At 48.5% G+C, this 24,695-nt stretch overlaps 1 protein-coding gene across 1 annotated transcript in view; it reads left to right on the top strand.

Moving 5' to 3' along the window:
• Positions 1-707: 707 nt before the first annotated feature.
• Positions 708-24,695, top strand: part of SMARCC1 (SWI/SNF related, matrix associated, actin dependent regulator of chromatin, subfamily c, member 1) — an 89,056-nt gene continuing 65,068 nt past the window's right edge. The window contains 10 exon segments of the mRNA XM_015568261.1: positions 708-809; positions 1,054-1,293; positions 7,307-7,392; positions 7,992-8,073; positions 9,428-9,520; positions 12,013-12,082; positions 15,473-15,542; positions 18,052-18,127; positions 21,045-21,170; positions 22,971-23,092. Coding sequence (XP_015423747.1) covers positions 708-809; positions 1,054-1,293; positions 7,307-7,392; positions 7,992-8,073; positions 9,428-9,520; positions 12,013-12,082; positions 15,473-15,542; positions 18,052-18,127; positions 21,045-21,170; positions 22,971-23,092 — 1,067 coding nt within the window.

Raw genomic sequence — 24,695 nt, 5'->3', positions numbered from 1 at the left:
CCAGCCAGGTTCTGTAGCCATGTTCTCTCGCTAGGTTCTCCAGCGAGGTTCTGTAGCCATGTTCTCTCGCTAGGTTCTCCAGCCAGGTTCTGTAGCCATGGTCTCGCGCTAGGTTCTCCAGCCAGGTTCTATCCAGGTTCTCCAGCCAGGTTCGGTCGCCAGGTTCTGTAGCCGGGTTCTTCAGCCAGGTTCTGTCTAGGTTCTCCAACCAAGTTCTGTAGCCAAGTTCTGTCCAGGATCTTTTGCCATGTTCTCTCCAGCGAAGTTCTTCTATCTCTAGGTTCTGTGTAGGTTCTGTCTTCTAAGTTCTGTCTCTAGGATCTTCATCTAAGTTCTGTCTGGTTTTAAAACAATATTTTAATTGTGGCAAAAACCATAATTTTAAATGCACATACATATATTTTTGATGCATAAAAAACAACCAACCATTTTATTCCGCTCAACACTGACTGGCATGAGACAGCCGTGTTATGCTTAGAGTCCCTGTGTGTCAGGAATTGGAGGGCGTCCTGGGACAGTGGTGTCTGCTCAGTGATGACGGGACCTCCGCTGGGGACTGGATGGTGGGCGACGGGGCAGCTGTGGGCAGAGCCATCTGCAGCCGTCTCTGCTCAGAGCAGGGTGGTGCTGTCCGTCTCCCGGGACAGCGGGGCTGGTGCTGTGGCATCGCCAGGTAGCCTGGCCTCCGAGGTGTGGGCTGTCAGGCGATGGCACTCTTCCCGGGACTGTGGGAGCCGTACAGCATCGCTCGCATTCAGTTGGCCACACGTGAGTCACAGGAGGGCCCTGATTCTATAGAAGAGGGCGATGCCCGTTTGTTGTTGTTCATCCTCACCTGGGGATGTTTTTCCCATTGCTTTTCAGAGAGTGGAAGGGAGGGAGGGAGAGAGATACAGACAGACAGACAGACATTGGCTGGGTCGCCTCCCGCATGTGCCCTGACCCAGGCGGGGAGTGAACCTGAAATCCAGCTATGTGTCCTCCACTGGAAATTACACCCACAACCCTTCGGTGCACGGGCCGACGCCGTAACCACTGAGCACCACCGGCCAGGGTCCCCCTTTACGGCAGAGAGCTTGTCGGCCGTGGGTAACCCTGTCCACGCCAGGGCTCGGGGGGCCCAGGAGGTCGGCGGGCATTCTCCCGGTGTTGAGCCCTGTCTCTGCCTTGCAGTACGTCCACGCGGATGCGCCCACCAACAAGACGCTGGCTGGGCTGGTGGTGCAGCTCCTGCAGTTCCAGGAAGATGCCTTCGGGAAGCACGTCGCCAACCCGGCCTTCACCAAGCTCCCGGTGAGTACACGGCGGCCCGTGGCTGTGGCGCTGATGCTCAGCCGGCGGGCGTCTGCGGGTCCTTTACTGTCGGGTAACATCCCAGCGGTCGCCGTGTGGGTTGGGCCGTGAGTGTCTCGCGGTGCTGTCGTGTCCGCGTAGTTCCTGCTGTGCCGGGTCCTCATTCCTTCCTCCGGTTCAGCTCTTGTGGCTAGGACGCCTTCGGTGGAGTTTTTTTACTTCGTAGATGTAATTCTGCATTTGTGTGAGGATATAATTCTGCTCGTGCAATTGATATTTTGACTGATAATTTGGCTTCGTATAGAAATACTGGGTTATTTTATTTTCATTTGAAATCTGTAGGTTTTATTCTCTCTTTAACATTTTATTTTGTAGAGGAAAAAATCCGTTGATTTTGCATCTCCTTCCCTTTTTTAATGTACTTTTTTTTTTTCATTTCAGAGAAGGGAGAGGGAGAGAGATAGAAACATCAATGATGAGAGAGAACCATTGATCGGCTGCCTCCTGCACGTCCCCTACTGGGGACTCAGCCCACAACCCGGGCATGTGTCCTTGACCGGAATTGAACCCGGGACCCCTCAGTCTGCAGGCCGACGTTCCTTCCATTGAGCCAAACCAGCTAGGGCTCCCCCTTTTTTATGCTGATCTATGAACCTTTTCTTTTTCGCCTTGAAATGTAGAAATATGTCCAGTTGTGGTAAGTCATGATCTGGAGATGCCCTGTGCTGCTTTAGCTCAGGGACCTTCAGCCTTCTAGTCTGTCTGCTGCCCCGTGGGCCTTTATATTTGAACTCTGATTGTACAGATCACTTAGGACTGCCTGGCATATCTCTTCTTAGGATTTTTGTCTTCAATTCTCCGATTTGAGTTTTTGCAGCTTCCATTCTGCTGCTTGCTTGCCCTCCATTGAATTTATTATCATGGACCTTTTTTTAACTCGTAAGGTTCTGAATTGCATGTTCTTATTTTATCACTGAAACTTTTAACAACTCACTGATCTTACAGATAGAATTGAGAATAAGAAATAGTATTGTTTTATTGACCTTGCAGTAAGTGTGTCTACTTTGTTCATGCTGGGTTTTTTAAAATCCTCACGTGAGGATATGTTTATTGATGAGAGAGAGAGAAAGAGAGAGAGAGAGATATCAATTGTTTGCTTTCTATATGTACCGTGACCGGGAATCGAACCCACCACCTCGGTATGTGTGCCCTGACCTGGAATTGAACCCAAAACCTTTCTGGGGTGGGGACAGCTGAGCCACCAGCCACGGCTGCTTATGCGGGTTTTGCCGTCCAGACATGTGTCTTTATTAGTCAAGTGTAACGGTGGTTTTTTGAATCATGTTAGGCTTTTCCCAGTTGCAGGTGATACAGGAATTCGGCCATGTGTTCTTGGAGTATTTGTTTGGTTTCATTTTTTACATGTAATTCTCTCCGTTTAGAGTCTACCTTGGTATTCAGTGTGCGCCGTGGATCTAGTTTATCTTTTTCCATGTGAGTATCAGGTTACCTCAGCAACACTTGTTAGAAAGTGCGGCTTTCCTCACTGATGTGAGCTCAGCGAACAGGCAGCATTTGATTGTGTCCCGAGTGTGAGGCTGTGGCTGTCCTCAGGGCTCACACTCGTGAGCTGTGTAGATGGAACCTTGACTCCCCATCTCAGGGCAGGCTTTGCAGGGAAGGGCCTGGGAGCTGAGTCCTGGGAGCTGGGGTGGGTTCTTGAGGGAAGTGCGGGGATGCCTTCAGCGGTGAGGTCCGCACGGAGCAGCATAGGGGCCAGAGGCAGCTGGCGCCCCAAGGTTAGAGCCGAGGGCTAACACCAGGCTCAAAGGCCAAGTTCACGAGTGCCACGCCAGAGGGGGCGTCCACTGGAGGTCACGGGAAGGGCCGGGAGAGCAGGAGGGGCTCAGTCAGCTTTGGGTTTAGGTCTCCCACAGGCTGATGGGGGCTGTTGAGACTGGAGGTTTGGGCAGCCAGTGCGATTTCCAGGACGAGGCTGCGGTCTGATGCGCGCGAACGGGACACAGCGCGGAGGGCGGAGGGAGGTGGCGGGGCGTCCGAGGGGACGGGGAGCAGTTGGGGACGTTGAAGGACGAATTGACGGGTGGCTGCTGCGCCGTCGACCTTGGCCCTGAGGGGAAAGCCGAGGACGAGGCTCCGAGGAAGGTGCTCGTGCAGCCCAGCTGTCCAGCCTCGGAGACCAGGAGGGTGTTTTTAGGCATCAACCACATTAAAAATAGTCCCTGGCTCAGCCCAGGGGCCAGCTGTGCTCCCTCCCGAGGAGTGTGTAGTCTGTCCCAGTGGAAGGATTGGCCTGCGGGGTGTAAAGAGAAGGGGGGCGAGACGGCAAAGGGAAGGACGTTTGAGTGAAACCTGGGAGCTGTTCGCCGCCCGCTTTCCTTCCTCGTGGGTAAGCAGTGCTGGGGCGAGTTCAAGGGGGACTTTCGGAATCACGCCGGGATCCAGCAGCTGGCTCAGCAAGGTGCGCGTTGCGTGATGCTAGCTGAGAGCCATGGGGACTTAGGAAAGCGTGTTTCTTAAGGCGCGAATGTATCACACGGGCACCATGGGCGTGAGTGGTGAAAACTCGTTCCCACAGCCTTCCCGGCTCAGGACTGTGCGGGCCCAGCACAGACATCGCCTCTGGTGGAAGGCGTCCGTTCTGCCTTTTAAAAAAGGCCACGAGCATCTGTTTAAAGACAGAGCCCGAGAACCTGCACGGCCTGCACAGGTCACGCCCCAGAGTCTCTGTGAGGCCCGTGCCCAGCTCTCGGCTGCTGTGGGGCTGGGGACAGAGACATGGAGGGGGCAGTGATGTCGGCCCGGAGCAGCCGGCTTTTGACGTTTTCTTTGATTTTTGCACCTGGGTATGTGCCTTTCTGGAGATTCAGCCCCACATGTAACATCCTGGCGTCTGTTTTATCCAGCATGTGTTGCAGTGAGTGGTAGGGTTTCTGGCTATTCAGTCCACCTCATGGCTGGAGCCAGCAGCCCCGTGTCATCTGTAAAATGGGCTGGAAGCATCGGCTGCATCGGATGCTTGCGGAGTAAGGAGGCCGCGCGTGTAAGCGCCTCCTGGTAACGCCTCAGACGGCAGCAGGGAGAGGACTGTTCTCCCCAAGAAGAGGCTGCAGCAGGGTGACCTGTGATTACAGGTGCTCACCAGGGGCTCCAGTTGGCCCTGGAGCTACCTGGGTTTGAACTGCATGGATATACATACATATAAATATAAATAAATAAATATATATATATATATATATATATTTTTAATATATTTCTTTATTGGTTTCAGAGAGGAGGGTCCCGGGTACGATTCCAGTCAAGGGCATACTCCAGGATTGCGGGCACATCCCCAGTAGGGGATGTGCAGGAGGCAGCCGATCAATGATTCTCATCATTGATGTTTCTATCACTCTCTCCCCCCTTCCTCTTTAAAAATCAATAGACATATGTTTTAAAAAAAACTAAATGGATTTTCTCTTTTTTATGATTTTCTCAATAACATGGTCTTTCCTCTAGCTTACTTTATTGTAAGAATACCGTGTATAATACATACAAGACACAAAACACGTGTTAACGGGCCGTTTATGTTGTTGGTAAGGCTTCTGGTCCACAGGAGGCTGTGGCGTTTGGGGGGTCTAAAATCACACGCAGATTTTCAGCTGTGGGGTGGGGCAGGGGTCAGCGCTGTGACCCACACGTTCAAGGGCCGACTGTATTACGGTTTCTCTCACTAATACAATTGGGAACTATGTCTAGAAAGCACTATTTTAAAATCGAAAGCAGCTAAAATACACAAAGAAACTTCGAAGTTATTTGATTGTTTCATATTTGCGAGGTACAAAGATTCTGGAGTTGAAGCGATGTGTTTCTCCCCCCAGAATTGTTTTCAGGGTGTGAAGATGCCTGAATCCCCTTGAATTTTCTTGGTTTGTTGAACATACTCGGGTTCTGCTCCTTGGTTCACTTCTCACATTCATTTTCTGACATAGTCATTTCTTGATGAACAGGCCAAAAGGTGGCATTGTTAATGCGTGTACTCAGCCCACACAAACACATTACAAACAATTATCCACCCACCCCCCGTTTTTTTTTTTTAATTTTTAAAAATTGAGCTGGTGTGGCTCAGTGGTTGCGCGTCGACTTATGAACCAGGATGTCACGGTTCGATTCCTGATCAGGGCACATGCCCGGGTTGTGGCCTGGATCCCCAGTGTAGGGCGTGCAGGAGGCAGCTGATCAATGATTCTCATCATTGATGTTTCTATCTATCCCTCTCCCTTCCTCTCTGACATCAATAAAAAAAATACTTTTTAGAAATTGATTTATTGTTCCACTTATTTATGCATCATTGGTTGATTCTTGCATGTGCCCTGATTGGGAATCGAACCCACAACCTTGGCAAATCGGGGCAACGTTCTCACCAGCTGCCGGGACAGGGCATCCCCTCCTTTTTGCCACTTGTGAGCGCTGCCTAGTCCTTAGTTAATAAGTCAAAGAAATAATGCCACCGGCACAGATTTAAAGCTCTTTTAGGTACTGCAGTTAGACGTAGCTTTTCTGGGCTTCGTCCTGCTCGGCAGAGCTGTAGGCGGGCTGTAAGTAGGATGACCCCCTCTGTCCACCCAGAACAAGACGAGACTGACTTCCAGTGCAGCTGCCCGAGAGACCAGCGGATCAGAAGCAGTGTGCCCCCCGCAGCAGGGACTCGAAGCAGCTGGTAGAACTGCCCTGGCCCAGGGTCTCTAGATGGGCAGCTGCTGAGACCTCACATGAGGCAGGTCCCACTGGCTCTGGGAAGCTCAGGTTTTGGTGCCTGTTGTCTTTTCTTTTCAAATATTTTTTTGATTTCAGACAGGAAGGGAGAGAGAGAGAAACATCAATGATACGAATCATTGATAGGCTGCATCCTGCATTCCCCCTACTGAGGATCTAGCAACCTGGACATGTGCCCTTGACCGGAATCGAACCCGGGACCCTTCAGTCCACAGGCTGACGCTCTGTCCACTGAGCAACACCAGCTAGGACCCCTGTTGTCCTTTTATTCTTTAATTTTTTTAATCATCAAGAGCAATTGGCCCATCAGCGGTGCTTCTGCTCAGAGAATGTGTTAAGGACATGAGCCTTTGTACTTAGAGCTCATCTGTGTCACTGAGAGCGAGGCGTCTTCTGGGCGACGGGCTGAGGGGGCATTGGGAAGTGGGTCTAGGCCCCGTGATGTCCCTGGGAAGCCTCTTCTGCCTCCAGCTCTTCGTCCCTGACTCTGGCCTGTTAGTTTTTTCTGTGGGCGATTCCAATGCTGAGGGTCAGAACCCGCGGCCATTTTTATGCTGTGGGATCCTCAGTGCCTGTTTCTAATTCTGCCACATCTGTAGGGATCTGTTTAAAATATATATTTTTATTGGTTTTAGAGAGGAAGGTGGGGGGGGGAGAGAGAGAAATACTGGTGTTTTTCACATGTGCCCCGACTGGGAAGCAAACCACCGTGACCTCCTGGTTCATAGGTCAGTGCTCAACCACTGGCCCACACTGGCTGGACTTGATGTATCTTTTGTAAATCTTGTTTTTTGTTTGTTTGTTTTTTAAAAAATATATTTTATTGATTTTTTACAGAGAGGAAGGGAGAGGGTTAGAGAGTTAGAAACATCGATGAGAAACATCGATCAGCTGCCTCCTGCACACCCCGCACTGGGGATGTGCCCGAAACCCAGGTACATGCCCTTGACCGGAATCGAACCCGGGACCCTTCAGTCCCCAGGCCGACGCTCTATCCACCCAGCCAAACCGGTTAGGGCTAAATCTTGTTTTTTTACAGAGTTTACTTAAAGAGTAATATTTTAGTTGAAATTTGAAAAATATTTTTATGCATTTTTGGACATTTTTCTTTATATTGCAATTCTTTGCAGAGGTACTTAAGAACTTGTTTATATCTTTGAGCTTACTTATAGAATTCAGACATAAGTAATTTTTTCAGAACTTTTATTGTTTTCACGTGTGACTTGTATCATTTTAGGCGAAATGTTTCATGGATTTCAAGGCTGGAGGCGCCTTGTGTCACATTCTCGGGGCTGCGTACAAGTACAAGAATGACCAGGGCTGGTAAGTCCTTGTGTTGATTTGCATGTCTTGATGTGACGTAGAAGTTGGGCTCCACAGCCCACAGCCCACACGCTCGGTCACTAGGCTGGACGCCTCCCTGGGAGTGAAACGGGACACAGCGTTCGCCTTGGTAACGGTTTAACCACGTGAAAAGGACGGAGATCGGGGAGGACGGCACAGATGCTGTGCTGGTGCCTCCACACGGTCTACAGACGTACGGGGGGACTTCAAGGTGAAAAGATCAGTTTTACCACAGCCAGGACAACGGTCATCTCAGAGAACACAGACCTCGTCGAATGTGAACAAATACGGTTCAGATGACTGCCCCTGGCTCTGGACTGCTTCTGCCTGACGTAAAATACCTTAGATTTCCTTCATGGAACAGAGACTTCCTTTTGCTGGCGTGGATCTTAATGTCTTAAAATGTGATCTTCTAGTGTTCACACGCTCCTTTATGTGACTGAAACGCTTGTACATTTGCGTAGTTCTATCATAGTTTCCAGATCTATCCAGCTCATTTGCATTGAATGCTGCAAGCCAAGTCTTTACTTTTGTTTAAGACGGGAGACAATTTAACTAATTATTATCTTGTCTTTTAGGCGGAGGTTTGATCTACAGAATCCATCCCGAATGGATCGTAATGTTGAGATGTTTATGAATATTGAAAAAACATTGGTGCAGGTAAACGGGAAAGCTAAATCCTTACAATTTCTTCCCTTGGATATACTGTCAGTTCTAAGATTAGCTTCATCAGGTTGCCAAAAAAATCAAAGAAAGAATAATTTTCTGAAATCTATTGTTGTGTTATTCTTTTGGATTTAGGGGAATTAGAGATATAAAGTATGACTAAAACTTGTCATTTATAGAATATTGACCTGAAACTTGTGGTGAAATTATCTATGATATTTTTCTTTATTAATTTTACCAAACCCATTATTTGAATCTCTTTCACATTTAATATAAATACTCTCTCATTTGTTTATTCAGTGATTTTCTTTGGATTTGTTTCATGGTTGTGCCATGAATATAGATTTTATTTCCCCTACTAGATTATAACCTGGAGAGAACACTTAATTTTCTTCTTTTCTTCCCTAGTATTTTATTGAGTGGTAATTTGTGGTGGTCATTGACTTAACCTTCCTGGGGTGGGGCATGTGGCAGAAATGCAGCTGGGTCTTCTCAGTGGCTTCATGCCTGGGAGTTGTCTCATGGACCATTAGCTAGAGGAATAACAGGGTTTTTTGTTTGTTGGTTGATTTTTGGTGATGGTTTGGGGAGTTAATAGGAATGTTTCAGTCACTTCTGTATGTAAGATTAGAAATGGGGGGAAAAGAGCTATAATCCACAGTCTTTTTTAAAATATATTTCATTGATTTTTTACAGAGAGGAAGGGAGAGGGATAGAGAGTTAGAAACATCCATGAGAGAGAAATATCCATAAGCTGCCTCCTGCACACCCCCCACTGGGGATGTGCCTGCAACCAAGCCACATGCCCCTGACCAGAATTGAACCTGGAACTCTTCAGTCCGCAGGCACGCTCTCTTTCCACTGAGCCACACCGCCTCTCTTTTCACTGAGCCAAACCGGTCAGGGCTAATCCACAGTCTTTACATCATATTAAGTGATTTACCTGATGAGCCGAAATGAATACCTACCTCCCCCGGCCAACAGAAGGTGTAGGTGGAAACTACATTAGATGTGAGGTGTGCTCAGGTGAAGTGGGCTGGGAGGGCTCATGTGTCACTTGGTGCCTTAATGGAAAAGATGATGCATTTCTTTGGGTCATAATCTCAGCATCTTTTTGTCCAGGTGTACCTGGCTGCAGAGAAGGGACCTGAGGTATCATTAAGGAGGCTGCTGCACACCTAGGTTTTACATTGACATAAAACTTTTCCATTCTTTTCCATACAAAGTACATCTCCCATTCTAAGCAGCCTGGCTTTGAGTGCCAACGTTTGCCATTAGGATGATGCATAAATAATATGACATTATTTTAAAACCAAGAGAATTTAAAAATCTGTTCTTTCTTTCTCAGAGCAATTGCCTGACCAGACCCAACATCTACCTCATTCCAGACATTGACCTGAAGTTGGCTAACAAATTGAAAGATATTATCAAACGACATCAGGTAATAGACTCGACCCTTCAGAAGCCCTTGCAGTCGGGAAGGTCTTGTAAGTCTCCACCTGAGCAGCTTCTTGTTTGTGTTTCTGTCGGCAGCGAGGGAAGGTTTTCCTCCTCTGGGTTCCTACAGTACCAAGTGCTTTTCTCTTCACTCACCTTCAGTGCTTAGCTGAGCCTAGCATTTCCCCTTAGCATTATTGAGATGTATTTGACATGTAATACCGTGTAAGTTTAAGGGGTATTATGCGATGATTTAATACATGTATATGTCCTACAGTAGCATTTAATTGCTACCAAAGCATTCTGGAAAAAGTTTATATATTTGTCTACAGTTTATTTATTTTTTGTTAAATATATGTTTGTTGATTTTAGAGAGGAAGAGAGAAAGATAGAAACATCATTGATGAGAATCATTGATTGGCTGCTTCCTGCACACCCCCCACTGGGGAATGAGCCCGCAATCCTGGTACATGCCCTTGACTGGAATCGAACCTGGGACCCTTCAGTCCACAGGCCGATGCTGTATCCACTGAGCTAAAATGGTTAGGGCTTGCCTACAGTTTATACTGAACACTTAGTTGCCACAGTTCTTAAGAAATCTGACTTTCGTGATTGTTTTCTTAGTGATTGTTTTAGGGACGACCTCCAGAGTGATGTAGCAGATCTTCTGGTTTCATAGACTCCTAGAGAGGAGAACTTAAAAGCTAATACTAGCACCATTATTAAATACCCCTTTTAAAAATATATTTTTACTGATTTCAGAGAGGAAGGGAGAGGGAGAGATAGAAATGTCAGTGATGAGAGAGAGTTATTGATCAGCTGCCTCCTGCATGCCCCTTACTGGTGATCAAGCCCACAACCTGGGCATGTGCCCATTCCGAACCTGAGACCCTTCAGTCCATAGGCCAACGCTCTATCCACTGAGCCACACCAGCGGGGGCTGAATACTCTTGATCAGACCTTTGCTCAAGCATTTAAAGTGCATTAGCAACTCCATTGATTGGTCACAGTGTGTCTGTCACCATTCTTAGCTCCTTTCATCTGTTAACTGTTCCCCACATACTGAAAGGTTGTGGGTTTGATTCCCAGTTAGGACACATTCGGGAGGCACCTGATGTGTGTGTCCCCCTGTCCCTTCCCCTCTCTTTCCCCCTCTTCTTCCCCTTCCCTTCCTCCTCTTCCTCTCCCTCCCCCTTCCTTCCTCCTCTCTGTCCCTCCCCTCCTCTCCCGTTTCTCCCTCCCTCTCTCTCTAAAATTAATAAAAATAGCCCAGGCAGCGTGCCTCAGTGGTTGAGCATCGACCTGTGAACCAGAAGGTCATGGTTCAATTCCCAGTCAGGGCACATGCTCAGGTTGCAGGCTCGATCCCCATTGTGGGGTGTTCAGGAGGCAGCCGATCCATGATTCTCTCTCATCATTGATGTTTCTATCTCTCTCTCCCTCTCCCTTCTCTGAAATCAATAAAAATATTTTTTTAAAAAATGAAATTAATAAAAATGTCTTTGGGTGAGCATTAACAAAAAAAGAATTAGGGGAACTCGTCTATAATAATAAAAGCGTAATATGCAAATCGACCGAACAGCAGAATGACTGTCTGGATGACCTTCTGGACGACCACACTGTGACACGCACTGGCGCCAGGCCAGCCAAGGCGGTTGTGAAACGATTGGTCAGGGAGCCCGCCATCGCCCCACGATCGCCCCGCAGAAGGAGCCCAGTCACCCTCTGCGGGATGATAGATCGGTGGGCACCGGGGAACTGGTGGTGTGTGGCGGCAGACATGGGCAGTGCAAGGCCAAGGCGGGTGTGGGTAGGGGGTGTGGCCGCCAGGCAGCTGGGGCCACGAAGGCTTACCCTTGCACGAATTTTGTGCATCAGGCCTGTAGTCTTCTATATAATAAAAGCCTAAGCGACTTGCAGCATAATGACCAGAATGACTGGTCGCTATGATGCACACTGACCACCAGGGGGCAGATGCTCAACACAGGAGCTACCTTGTGGTGGTCAGTGCTCTCCCATGGGGAGCGCCGCTCAGCTAGAAGCCGGGCTCACAGCTGGCGAGCACAGTGACGGTGGCGGGAGCCTTTCCCACCTCCACGGCAGCGCTAAAGAGCAGCGAGCAGGCAGGCGGTAAAGAGTGAGAGGGCGTAGGCCAGGATGAAGGGATCCCCCGCCCCAGCCATTGCACGAATTCCGTGCACCAGGCCTCTAGTATTACTGAGAATAAGGTTACCCTGAGAGAGAGACATAGAGAATTAGCTGAGGGTACTTGTGTTATTTTTTTTAGAGAACACTGTAAACTGTCTATTGATAATTTTTGTTCTTTTTAATTCCTATCTCTTACCTTGACTAATAAAAATATTGTAGTCTTAAAATAATACTTTTAAAATATAAGTGAAATAATGCCTTTGCAGTTCCTAGGCTGTTTGTGTCTGACGTCTCATGGTTTGCTGGCACGTGCTTTATTTTTACGTTATTTGTTCATTGCCTTTTCAGGGCACATTCACTGACGAGAAGTCGAAAGCTTCCCACCACATTTACCCACATCCTTCCTCACAAGAGGATGGTGAGTGAGTTTTTGGTTGTGATCTGATGAGCTCAGACTTCACTGGATTCTAAGTTATATCATCAGAGGGTTAAATAGTATAACCAGCTATTTTAGAAAGAGTCACAAGTATTAAATTCCACAGATTATTTAAATTTATAATTTTTTATTTATTTTGAATTGGGAAAAGTAAACTAATTCTGTAATGTCCAACTTTCTAATCATTAGACTTTTATTTATTTGTTGGCAGTTATCATCTGGGTGTTAAGTCTAGCCATGCCTGCATTAACTTAGCTAATGTTCCTGTGTCCCTTGTGTTCTGAAAATTAAGAGACATTGCGAGACATTGGTAAACAGGCCCCTCGGAAATATCAGTCGGGGTTGTCTAATGGGTTCGACTCTGGCAGTCAGCCCTGCGACCTGAGAGTGGATTTGGTCAGTAGCCAGAGTTCCTCAGAGCTGTGGCAACTGACTTCTGTTGGAAAGTTGGGAATCAAAACGTGAATTATTAACCACGTTAATTTAGATTGAGAAATAGTTCTCCTATGTGGAGATCTATTCTTAAGCATAACATATCCCCATAGAATATCTATATAAGGAGGCAAATTATATGAGACTTGGGTTGCTAATTCCCCGCACTGTTCTTACTAGTGCAGAGATGCTGTAAGTCAATAACAAGATTACAGACAGTTTCCATATGCGTGAACATTAAGAAATATCTTTGCCATGTAATCCATGGATGAAAGAAGAAATTGCAGTGGAAATGGAAAGTCTTTGGATCCGAATAATTACGAAATTAAGAAAGGATAAGAAAATTAACGTTTCAGGTTGCAGCTGATGCTATATCTAGAGGGAAATTTGGGTCTTAAATGTGTATATTGGGGAAGAAGAAAGACTGAAAAGTCAGTGGTCCACACATCTTTCTCAAGAAATTAGAAAAATAACATTGAACTAAAGCTAGAGAATAAAAAAAATAAGTAATTAAGAGGACAGTTAATGAATACAGTCTATACCAGTGATGGCGAACCTTCTGAGCTCGGCGTGTCAGCATTTTGAAAAACCCTAACTTCACTCTGGTGCTGTGTCACATACAGAAATTTTTTGATCTTTGCAACCATAGTAAAACAAAGACTTATATTTTTGATATTTATTTTACATATTTAAATGCCATTTAACAAAGAAAAATCAACCAAAAAAAGGAGTTCGCGTGTCACCTCTGACACGCGTGTCAGGTTCGCCGTCACTGGTCTGTACAGTAGCAAGGTGCTCAGCAGAGCCAAAGGGCTCTTAGGAAGACCGCTCTCCGTGGTGCTGCGTCTGCCCGGCTTGGAGGAGGCTCTGCCAGGAGAGGAAGGGGGACCTTTCTGAGTTGTGCAGATGCTCAAAGCAGTGACAGGAGGGTCGGTTGGTTGGCTTGGTTGACTGCCTGCGTGTTTGGTGTCAGATCTAAAAACCGTTGCCTCAGCAGAGTGATGGAGTTTACGCCGAACTTGTTCTAAGCGTTTCGTAGTTTCGGCCTTTTCACCGGTAGCTTCGGAGCTGAGAGTTGGATTTGATTTGTAGCAGTCGCAGTCTCAGCTCCGATGGTTGTGCGCTGAGCAACCTCACCTGCCTCTCGTGTTGCTCAGCTTTTGTCCTCTGAGGTCGTAGCAACTGGCTGCCACTGGGTGGGGCTGCTGGGCAGCTGTGTATGGTCCGGGGTTGATTCTGGCTGGCCACCTCTCCTAAGGCTTCTCCAGTAGTTGGCATAAATGCTTAGATCGTGAATGTACTGAAAACAGTGCCTTTTACAAACGGTTTGAACTGCAGGTGTTGCATCTTAGCTATTTAGTAATTTCTTACTCATGTGAGCGTTCTTTCTTTGTTTATTTTAATACAAACTAGTTTACTGGTGTCTGCTAGGTATTGCTATTAGTAGTTGGAGTAACCGTTAGAAGACAGCATTTAAATTTAATTTGTAATATATTGAAGGTACTCTTTGAAGTGTGACACATGATCCTGCACATTGTGGGGCTCTCCTTAGGACCAGGGGCTGTCAGTAAGTGCTGGCTCTGAGCAAAGCCCTGGCTGAGCTCCTGACCTGAGCCTGTCGGGGGAGTGTGCAGATGGTCGCTGCAGCCACAGCACGGTAAAGGCTGTCGAATGCAGTGTGCCTTTCTGTGAGGGTTAGTTACAGTTTAAAAGAAAAGCTGATGCTGTTTCATAGGTCTGAAGGTATTAGAAAGAATTGGAGTGTGAGATGCTAGAAGCGGTACAAAATGAGGAGCAGCAGAGGTGATATATACGGAGTTTGAGGAAAAACAAGTGGCCAAGTTGGGCTTTATGTCTCAGAGTAGGCGGTGAGGGGAGGGGAGGCTGCGAGTCCGGTGAAGAGCTTTGTTGGATGTGGTGGGTGAAGGAGAAGGTGCTGGGCAGGGTGCGTGTGGGTGGGCAGGGCTGATCATTTGGGTGGAGAGGAGTGTGCAGCGGGGGCCGAGCTCGTGCCCTGAGCGGCAGCTCTGACTCGTGCGGCAGGCAGGGTATTTTGTTGAAGCGGACTGGGTTCTGGAAGGCCCCCGGCTCCTCCTCCACTGTCAGTCCGAGAAGGTCGACGTTGGGTGCTTCACACAGAGCACAGGCACGTGGGCTTCCCGGCTGCCTCAGGGCGGGGGCTTGTTATGTGGAAACGGGCGTGGAAGTCGTTTTATTTAGCTGATGTCACTTAGTTAAGTCCTGCTTTTTCTTGGGTTTCAAGAGGCTTCGTTAGAAACGTATTAGAAACGAGTGTTCTAAGCTAAGTTCAGACGACCAGCGGCCACAGCGTAACGGGTGCTGAGATGCAGGTGGTCACCGCCTTTTCCTTGGCAAGGCTGCGTGAATCAACAGCGGTCCGACGGGACCACTGCCGACAGTCTCGTTGGGAGGGCTGGGCTAACGGTGGCCGTTAACGAAGAACAGAAACAGTGCGGTTGGTGAAGCTTGGCAGTCGCGCCGTCGAAGCCGGAGAGAGTGAATCTGAGGAAGAAGGTTCCGGTGAAACTTCCATCAGGAGCTGCAGCCTGACTTGCACTGGAGAGACGCGTGCACGTAGCGGATGCACAGCTCGCAGGCGGTGGGGGTCCTGGCCTGGGAGGGAGGCGTCGGGTGTGGTCCTGATTCGCCGGAAGCGCAGGCAGGTCAGGCAGGTGGCGGGAGGGGTGCACCCGGCGTGGACAGTCGGTTCTGTCAGGGTGGAGGGAGAATTAGGCCTGGAATCCAGTAAGTCTGAGGGCACAGCTGAAAAACTGCCCTCAGAAGATGATGGTGGAGAGCATCCGATTAGAAGACTGTGGGGGAGCTCCGTAGCAAACCCAAAACGGAGTAAAATGAAGTCTAAACAGTAGTCTGTTCACCCACTTTGTCGGCGTGACTGAGCTTTCCTTGTCCTTTCAGAGGAGTGGCTGCGGCCCGTGATGAGGAAGGACAAGCAGCTGCTGGTGCACTGGGGGTCGTACCCGGACAGGTAAGGCGGGGGCGGGCCGGGCGGGGGCGGTCCGTGCCAGCCCGTCACCCAGTTTCCCTTCATGATCGTGGCACTGATCTCACTCGTCGGTCTTATTGGCTGTTTCCTCACTGGCGCTGTGGAGTGCGTGGAGCCGCGTGGCTTTACTTTTCTTAACAAACTGACCTGTTCGCTGCGCTTGCCGGCCAGCTCCTCCGTCGGCTGGGAGAGGCCGGCTTAGATTTCCTTCTGGGGTTTAGGACTGTGTTAGGGTGACCTGTCCGAGTGACCTTCTTTCACATGCAGATACATTTCTTAGAGAAGGAAATATACCTTCACTTACGTTCAGAATTTTAACAGGATGTGCACAGTCTCTATACGTTTGGGTTAATTAGAGCCAAATCCAGTAAGCTTGCTAACCAGCCTCTTTCGAACCACAATTGACTACTTTGAACGAGCAGGTTCTTTAGAAATAAGACTTTCTGTGCACATTGGAGCCTTGAGCCTCGAGTGGCCCTTGGCACTGTGAGCGCCCTCAGCGTTGCAGGGACTGTGGTGGGGACGCAGCCTGTCCTGTAAACACTAGATGGAAACTCAGGTCTACGACAGGCATTGTGAGCAAGGGCTGAAGTCCGCGTTCAGACGTCACAGGAGGCACGGTCGCTCTTTGCCGGCCTTTTCTACGTGTCAAAGAAGCTGTCCTGGCTGCTCGCATCTTGTCTTTCCAGGGGCCTGTCTTTCACTTACTGGCTAGAGCTTGTGCCCTCGCTCCTGCCTGTGTAACATCCTCTCCTCGGGACTTTTAACGGATATGGGTCACCAGGACCTCTTCCCGGTGCCGCCTGTGGCTGGTGCGGTTTATTCACTCGCGAGGAGCTGCTTCCCTCGCCTGGTGTGGAACGTCCTAGGCGCTCGACGCTGGGAACGGGTGCAGCGCCTGCTCGTTCCAGAAGCTTTGGGACTGACTTCCGAGCAGCGGCTGCAGGAAGCAGCGCTTGTGACCGCACTCGGGTTCCCTTTAGAAACCACTGTTGGCCAGGGTGGCAGCACTGACAGCGCTTTAATCTGGAAGGTTCTGTTTTGCTTTTTTCGGAGTGGTGGAGGCACAGGGGGAATGAATGACTCATCGTGAATTGGACCTCGCTGGTGAGGCCTTGAGCTATTGAGCTAAGCGGTGTGACGATCAGGGAAGTGAGCGGAGGCATAGCCGGTGGTGAGGCGCCTGTGGGAGGGCGTGAAGAGGGCCTGGCATGTGCAGAGGGCCCTAAAGCCCCAGGAAGCGGCTCAGACACCCCGAGGGAGCAGAGAGCGCTGGAGACAGCGCTGTGCACTGGCTGAGTTTTCAGAACCACTGCCGCGTGAGAAATGGACGCCCGGGCTTTGGGCAGCAGGAAGGGCGAGAAGCGCTGGGTTCTGGACCTGCTTTGCAGCTGGAGCGGCAGGCGTTTCCGACGGCTGCTCTGGGACAGGAGGGAGTGAAGGCAGGATGTCAGCCAGCGTCGGCTGAGCTCATCGTTGGGGTCGGGAGGCATTACGTTGAGTTCGGAGTGTGTGAGGTTTGAAAGCCTTGCTAGGCCTGTAGGAGGAGATGTGAGTGGACCGTGGGATTCATGAGAGGAGAGGGACGATGGAAAGGGTTTAAGGCAGCGGTTCTCAACCTGTGGGTCGCGACCCCTTTGGCAGTCAAACGACCCTTTCACAGGGGTCGCCTAAGACCATCCTGCACATCAGATATTTACATGACGATTCATAACAGCAGCAACATGACAGCTATGAAGTAGCCACGAAAATCATGTTATGGCTGGGTCACAACATGAGGAGCTGTATTTAAAGGGCCAGAAGGCTGAGAACCACTGGTTTAAGGGGTCATGTCTGTCCGAAGCCATGGGCTGCAGGAGACCAAGTGAAGGAGAGAAGAGGATGGTTCAAAAACTAAACCAGGGGGTGGGGGCTCCCAGTATTGATGAGTTGGGGAGAAGAGGAGAAACTGGCAGTAGAGACAGGAGAGCTGGTGCCAGAGGAACTCCCGTCGATAGCACTGCCGCGGAGGCCAAGCAAGGGAAACGCTTGGAGGAGCGTGATCAGCTTGTTGAAATTCCGTGGACGAGGCTTGAACTTGAGGTTGAACAACGTGAAGACGACTGCAGACCCTACACAGTTTTCCTGTCAGAGCGCTGGAGACAAAAGTGTACGACAGCCCAGACGGCGTAGCTCAGAGGTTGAGCGTCAACCTATGAACCAGGAGGTCACTGTTTGATTCCGGCCAAGGGCACATGCCTGGGTTGTGGGCTCGATCCCCAGTGAGGGGTGTGCAGGGGGCAGCCGATCGATTCTCTCTCATCATTGATGTTTCTATCTCTCTCCCTTCTCTGAAATCAATAATAGAAATGTATATATTTTAAAAAATGTATGATAAAATTCTGTTACTAGATCCTAATAGTCTCTTTGAAATACGTTTTCACATTTTCATCCAGGTCTTTTCAGTGAGTGAATTGGGTCTAATTGATTCCCTTTGTCCTTTCCTTTGTAGCTATGACACGTGGGTCCACAGCAACGATGTTGATGCGGAAATTGAAGAGCCACCCATTCCAGAAAAGCCGTGGAAGGTGAAAGCTGCTTTTTAAAAAATTATTCTGATGTGACCTCGTAGCTCTTTTCAGCTATTCTCCCCAAGGTTTTTAAGGAGACACGGAATGGTGATCTTACTCTCTTAGAGCTGTCCGTGGCCTGGAGGCCTTAGCATCTAGGTCTCAGCCACAGCATCTGCCGTGATGTGTGATGAGGAGACCCAGCGCCCAGGGTTTGAGAAGCTGAGGGAGGATTGGGGCGGGCGTTGAGCGGCACGGCTGCTGTCAGTTAGGACGGCTGGAAGCAGTGCCCACGTGGCTTTATTGCAATAGACCTGTTTTTCTACTCATTTCTGCTAGTGGCAGGGGTCCATGCATCAACTCGTGTATTTCTCAGCTTTCAGTGTGGAAATAATTTGGAAAGCTGTATGAGTAATAAAAAGGTATTACTTTATAGTTTTCTTCCAGATTTCCCTGTTGTTAATTATTTCAGGAAATTCTTAAAACGATATTATTACCTTATACCGGGCCCATTTTCCATTTCCACCAATTGTCCCAGTGATAGAGGAAGTTTATACTGAGTTTTTCCCTGGTCCGTCAGCAATTCCTGCCTCACGCAGTCCGTTCTGACTGGCGCCTCTCCCGCTGTCCTTCCTGCGCTTGGAGTTGGCGTCCCTCTTCCTCCCACGTGGGCTCGTGGTGTCACTGCGCTCGTGGAGCGGTGGCCGCCCTGCCGTGCTTCCCTTTGATGAGTTGTCTGACCTTGGCCGATGGGAACGTTGAGCTGCCTCGTGTGGCCTTTGGGCATGATTTGGTGTGTGCTTGCCTGTCACTTCTATGTCCTGGCCCTGGAGCCGGCATTTCAGCAGAGAGCTCCGGCCGCTCCCAGGAGCAGTGGCCGGGAGCCATGGTTTTATTGATCCTTTAATAGGTGCTAGGGGCCTGTGCACAGATTCTTGCAAGGGGCGCCGCCCTCACAGCCCGGCTTCGTCCTGAAGATCGTCTGGACTGCCGTTCCACTGTTCAGCCATCCAGTCGATTTGCATATTATGCTTTCAGTCTCACAGACGATGAGCACCTAAATTGAATCAAAATATTTGGTATTAGTCTGGTCCAACCAGTTTTAACGGCGTGGTTTTCAGAGAGACCTAGCCCCTGAGCTTCAGATTTCATAGGAAAGTGGGATTGGCAAAAGTGAGTCTGCTTCTTAAAAAGTGTGTGTTCGGGATAATGCCACACAGAGAAGTTGCAAGAATAAGAATAGTACATGGCATACCTATATCAGATTTGCCTACAGCTAACATTTTATTCCCTTTTTGAATTCTCATGTATAATCTCTGTGTGTGTGTGTTTTTTCCTTGAACTGTTCAAGATAAAAATGCGTACGTCATGGACTTTTACTCCAAAATATAAGTGTGTGTTTCCTAAAATAAAGGAATTCTTATACAGAAGCGTAGTACAGGTTTTTAGTACATTTAACTTTATTAAATTTAACATTAACACATGCTTTAAGCTACTATCTACATTCCAGTTTTGCCATTTGACTCAATGTTTTTATAGCAGTTTTTTCTCTTTAATACAGAATGCTGTCTGATATCAGGTATTGGATTCATATGCCATGTCTTTAATTTTCTTTAACTTTTTAAAAAATTTATTTTATTTGTTTACTGTTCACAGTATTTCTTTATTGTTTATTTATCAAGAGAAGCTATTCCCTAGCCCAAGTATTCATGTCTCATAGTTCAGGAACTCAGGTCAGTGACCAAGTTCCGTGGAATTCAGCCCAGAGACATTCCTGGCATTCCAAGAGCACTTTGCACTCTGACCCCAGCCTTCCTCATCTACGCAGAGTCCTTCATGGGTTATAACTTCTGTGGGAATCTGCACGTGCCTTCTTGGTGGGTCCCCACACCCCGCCGCCAGGGCGCTGCCAGCCCAGGGCACAGAGATGGCGCCAGCAAGCGAAGCTCTGGCCGCTGAGGCCTTGTCAGTCCTGCAGGCAGTGCTTTCCCCGCAGCACAGCGCCTTCCTGCTGCCCGCCCGCGAGCACCACAGCCTTTGTGATGTGTTCTCGTTCCGGAGGAGTATTTCTCATGGGAGTGTCTGCTCTTTTCTCCTGGCTAATTCAGCTTGTGCCGCAGACAGAGCTGCGGGGTGAGGTCATGTCCTCCGCATCGTGTGCCGTCCGCTCCTGCCTGTGATGGCGTCACCCAGTCGGGGTGTTGTCCGACGGCTCCCACTCCCCCTGCCGGCTTATCCCCCACGGGCAGCCTGGACGCAGTCGTGAGGTGCTTTAGACCAGGCAGACACCCTGCTCCTCATGGGAAGCCCTCAGCCGCCCAGTTAGCATCCACTCGGCTCCTGCTGGCCTGTCTCTGACGATTGCACAGCGGTGCTCTTCCACTCCAGCCCGCCCTCTCCACTTGCCAGCGGCTTTCAGCGCCCTTCCTTTCCCTCGTTTGTATTTTTTAAAAAAGATGACATGATTAGCTCTTAGTTATCAAAACCTCAGTGTACGCAAAGCCAGTGGTGCTTTCTTACTCTTGTTTATTTGGGAAAAGACATGGAATAAAATGGTTAAGTGGCCATTCACATATAATTGTTCATCTTTTATAAAAAATATTTTTATTGATTTCAGAGAGGGAGAGAGAGAGATGAAGAGAATCATTGATTGGCTGCCTCCTACACGCCCCCGACTGAGGATTGAGCCTGCAGCCTGGGCATGTACCCTGACCAGGAATCAAACGGTGACCTCCTGGTTCATAGATCCATGTTCAACCACTGAGCCACACCAGCCAGGCTGTCATTGTTTAAAGCTTATAATATGCAGTTCAGGATTTTAGAATAATAAATCAGCTTATTTTCTGTTAAATACTTTTATAGCCTCTTTTTAATACTTTTAGATGCAAGTGATTTTATTATTTATGTAGGTATTCCTGCTTTAATGTGGTTTTAGGTTCATGCAAAGTGGATTTTGGACACTGATGTGTTCAATGAATGGATGAATGAGGAGGACTATGAGGTGGATGAGAACAGGAAGCCCGTGAGTTTTCGACAGCGAATTTCAACAAAGAATGAAGAGGTATTTGGTTCGGCACCATTTTTCTCCACTGGGTGTTTCTTCTTTGGCCTGAATGTTCTCAAATGTTCATTGATAAACGGTCACATACAAACCCAGGTGCATCCGCCCTCGAGTGCATGTGAGAGTGGCACCGTCGCAGGCGCTGGCACCTCCTCGAAGACCGGGCAAGTCGGGGTCACTAAGATTAGAAGTGGCCGTGACAGTGGTCCAGCTGCTTATGTCCTTGAGAGCTGAGTTTTCATTCTGATTTCCAAATGCGTCACAGGGTAACTTAACTGAGTTGTTTGTTTCCCAAGAGGAGACTTGTTTAGTTTTAATATTTTGAATGGCGTTACTCACACGCAGTGGTCAGTACAAAGCAGAGGCCTTAAAGGTCTCAGTGACAGTTGAGTCCGTTTTGAGGTGGGAAGACGTGCTATTTAATGCTCTAGTCCTTTAAGAAGCCCACCCACTGAACACTTGCCTGTGGTTCCTTGTGGGGTCACAGCTGGTGGGGTGGGCGGCTGGGCTTGTGGCGGCCTCCGGTAGAGACCTGCAATTCTAGAGTCCTTTCCAATGGGGACAGTCACATCCAGGGGTTTTGTTTTTTATTTTAGTTTTTCTTACATCTTTGAGACAAATACACCTTTAACCTCTCACTTAGAAAGTGCGGGTCTTTCATGCTGTGTTCAGCCCTGTGTGTTTCTCTGTCACACTGTGTGCTCTTTATTGTTAAGGCTATTTTAAAACTAGGTTTTTTTTCATTTTTTAGTTCCTATTGCTTTGGAATATCACTTTAAATTCTTTTATTTTGGCCTTCTCTAATATGTTTACATATTTGTTTTCCCTTAATGCATTTCAAACCAAATCTTTGTGTCATCAGGAATATTCTAATTTCCATAACACATTATTGAACTGGCTTGTTCCTGTCCACCCCTTATAGATTTAGATGGGTTGTTTATTCACTTATCTTTAGGGAGGATTCTATAAAATTGATCTAATATGCCTTTAAAAAATTTAACTTCAGTTTACATACTAATCAAAGGCGTGTGTAGCTTAGATTTTCTTCCAGACTTCTCTCCCCGGCTCTTACGATGCTCAGGTCCCCCACTGACTGGCCCGAGAAGATGGAAATTTAATTGATACTTCAGCTCTGATATTTGGGAGCGAGGGACACCTCATTCCATTCTTTGGATCATTTCGGGGTTTTCTTTATTGTGTCTGTTGTATAGATTGGCAGTTGGCGTCTACAGGTTGACTTCTGTATATTGATCTGTACCCTGCACTGACGAACTCACCTGTTACCTGGGATAGTTGTTCCGTGGATTTCTGAGGATTAATGCCACCTGCACGTCGGGATAGTCTTATTTCACATCTTTTGTATCAAAGTTATCTTTTATCTTTATTTCACTGACAAAGTAGGAGTAGTTTCTGGAACATTTTCCCAAGCTTATTCAGCCTGTCTTTGTGTCTTATTAATTTAATAACAAGTTTCATATTTTTCTACTAATTGCTGGACATGTTTTTCCCACCGGGAAGCCCCGGTTGTGAGCAGGGTCGTTTTCGAGGTGGGCTCGGCGGGTCTGCTCTGGAGAGAAGTGGAGTCCTGGGGCTAGTGCTGGCGTTCCCATCGGTGACGCGGCGCCTGAAGGCGGGAAGTCCCTGGGCTGCTGGTGGCCAGGGTGCTGGGGATGTGCCCTGCATTGGCGCTGAGCTCGTGTGTTTGTTACCGTCTTTGTGACAGTGCACTTTGGGGCAAGGGCTCGTAGAAACTGAGGCGTCAGCAAAGCTGGCTGCTGCTCGTCTCCGTTTACCTTCCAGCCAGTCAGAAGCCCCGAGAGAAGAGACAGGAAGGCATCAGCGAGTGCTCGGAAGAGGAAGCACTCGCCCTCCCCGCCACCCCCCGCGCCCACAGAGTCCCGGAAGAAGAGCGGGAAGAAAGGGTAAGCACCAGCCGGCAGACCCCAGGGGCGTCCTAGGGGCGCCCTGCACAGCTCAGTCCCTGAGTGCAGTCTTTCCTCTGCGTCTGAGTATATAGGGAGGATGGTTGCTAAAGGGTTTAGGACATTATATTCATCATCGTTAATGTCTGTGTCTCTCTGATTTTGCTACCTGTCCCGTTTGTGATCAAAATAACTCATGCAGGGCATGAACGTATGACTTAAGGCCCTGTATAGTGCATGGCCTGAAGTAGATCCACCTAATAAATGGTAGAGAATACTTAGTAATTTTCATAGTTAGCTCAAAATATTTTTTTTAAATATACTTTATTGATTTTTTACAGAGAGGAAGGGAGAGTGACAGAGAGCCAGAAACATCGACGAGAGAGAAACATTGGTCAGCTGCTCCCGCACACCCCCCACTGGGGATGTGCCCACAACCAAGGCACATGCCCCTGACCAGAACCAAACCCGGACCTTTCAGTCCGCAGGCTGATGCTCTATCCACTGAGCCAAACTGGTCAGGGCAGCTCAGAATATTTTAATAACATTTATAAATAACACTCATGAACCAGCCACAGTCATAAAAATGATTTTACTATTTTCTCAAGCTGCATGTATGTGTATATTGTGAGGACCTTACCAAGGACATGGAAGACCCAATGTAGACCCAAGTTAATACATAACAGATTTTTCTTCAGGGATTATTGAGGGTAACCTTATTTCTTAAATATCAAATCTGAATCCTGATGTTCCTATATTTCGGACCCACCTGCGATCCTGCGACGAAGCTGGGAATCAGTGTGCTCCCCCTCCAGTCGGGGCCCAGCAGGGTCCAGGGCGCTCGTGGTCACGGAACCGAAACGCCACCTCCTGGGCTCGCAGTGGTGGCAGTAGGCCTCTCCTTTGAGTGTAAAACCCACCACATTGAGTTTCCTAAAATGAACGCTGGGAGTCCTTCAGTTGACTCTATCTGTTTTCTAATGAGCGGGCCTTTGCTCACTTAAGTTCCCCTTTATTTAACCAAAATCTGTTTTCTGAATGTTTGTTGTATTCATCTTCCCTGCATCTTTTCTTCCCTTTTTACATATTTTATCTGCCCACCACCTTTAGGTTCATAGGCCTTTTAAAAATTGTCATGTAATTTTTGTTTGAAAACTTCAACCTGTATCCCTCAGTCTAACCCAGCGGTCGCCCACCGGTGGCCCGCGGATCACTGGTGGTCCGTGAGGTCCGAAGGTTGGCGATTGCCGGCCTGACCAGTACCGACATGCTGCCCCTCTTAGAAGGGAAGGGCGAGTGTTCTCTCGGAGTGGAGGCCTCGGGCTGGTCTGTCCTGTGTCTCCATCCCCACGCCCTGGTCAGTCCCTCCTGTTCATCTTTACGCCTTTACTCCTCATCCTGAAACGGCCTGCTTCTTGGTGACTGTCCCTTTCCCAAGGCTCAGCGTGGCTGTCGCCTGCAGTCGGGGCTGTTGCTCCGGGCTGTCCCTCCGGCTGTCCCTCCGGTCTGTCCCTCTGAGCTTCATTTTCTCGGTGCCTTTGTTCCTTCCTCTGCATTGGCCTGCGTCGCGTGTATGAATTGGGTGGTGGTTTCTGTCTGTGTC

This window comes from Myotis davidii, unplaced genomic scaffold (assembly GCF_000327345.1).
Source record: "Myotis davidii unplaced genomic scaffold, ASM32734v1 scaffold663, whole genome shotgun sequence".
In the NCBI taxonomy this organism is placed as follows: domain Eukaryota; kingdom Metazoa; phylum Chordata; class Mammalia; order Chiroptera; family Vespertilionidae; genus Myotis; species Myotis davidii.
Note: the sequence above shows the minus strand (reverse complement) of the source record. Positions and strands in the feature narration are given on the sequence as shown.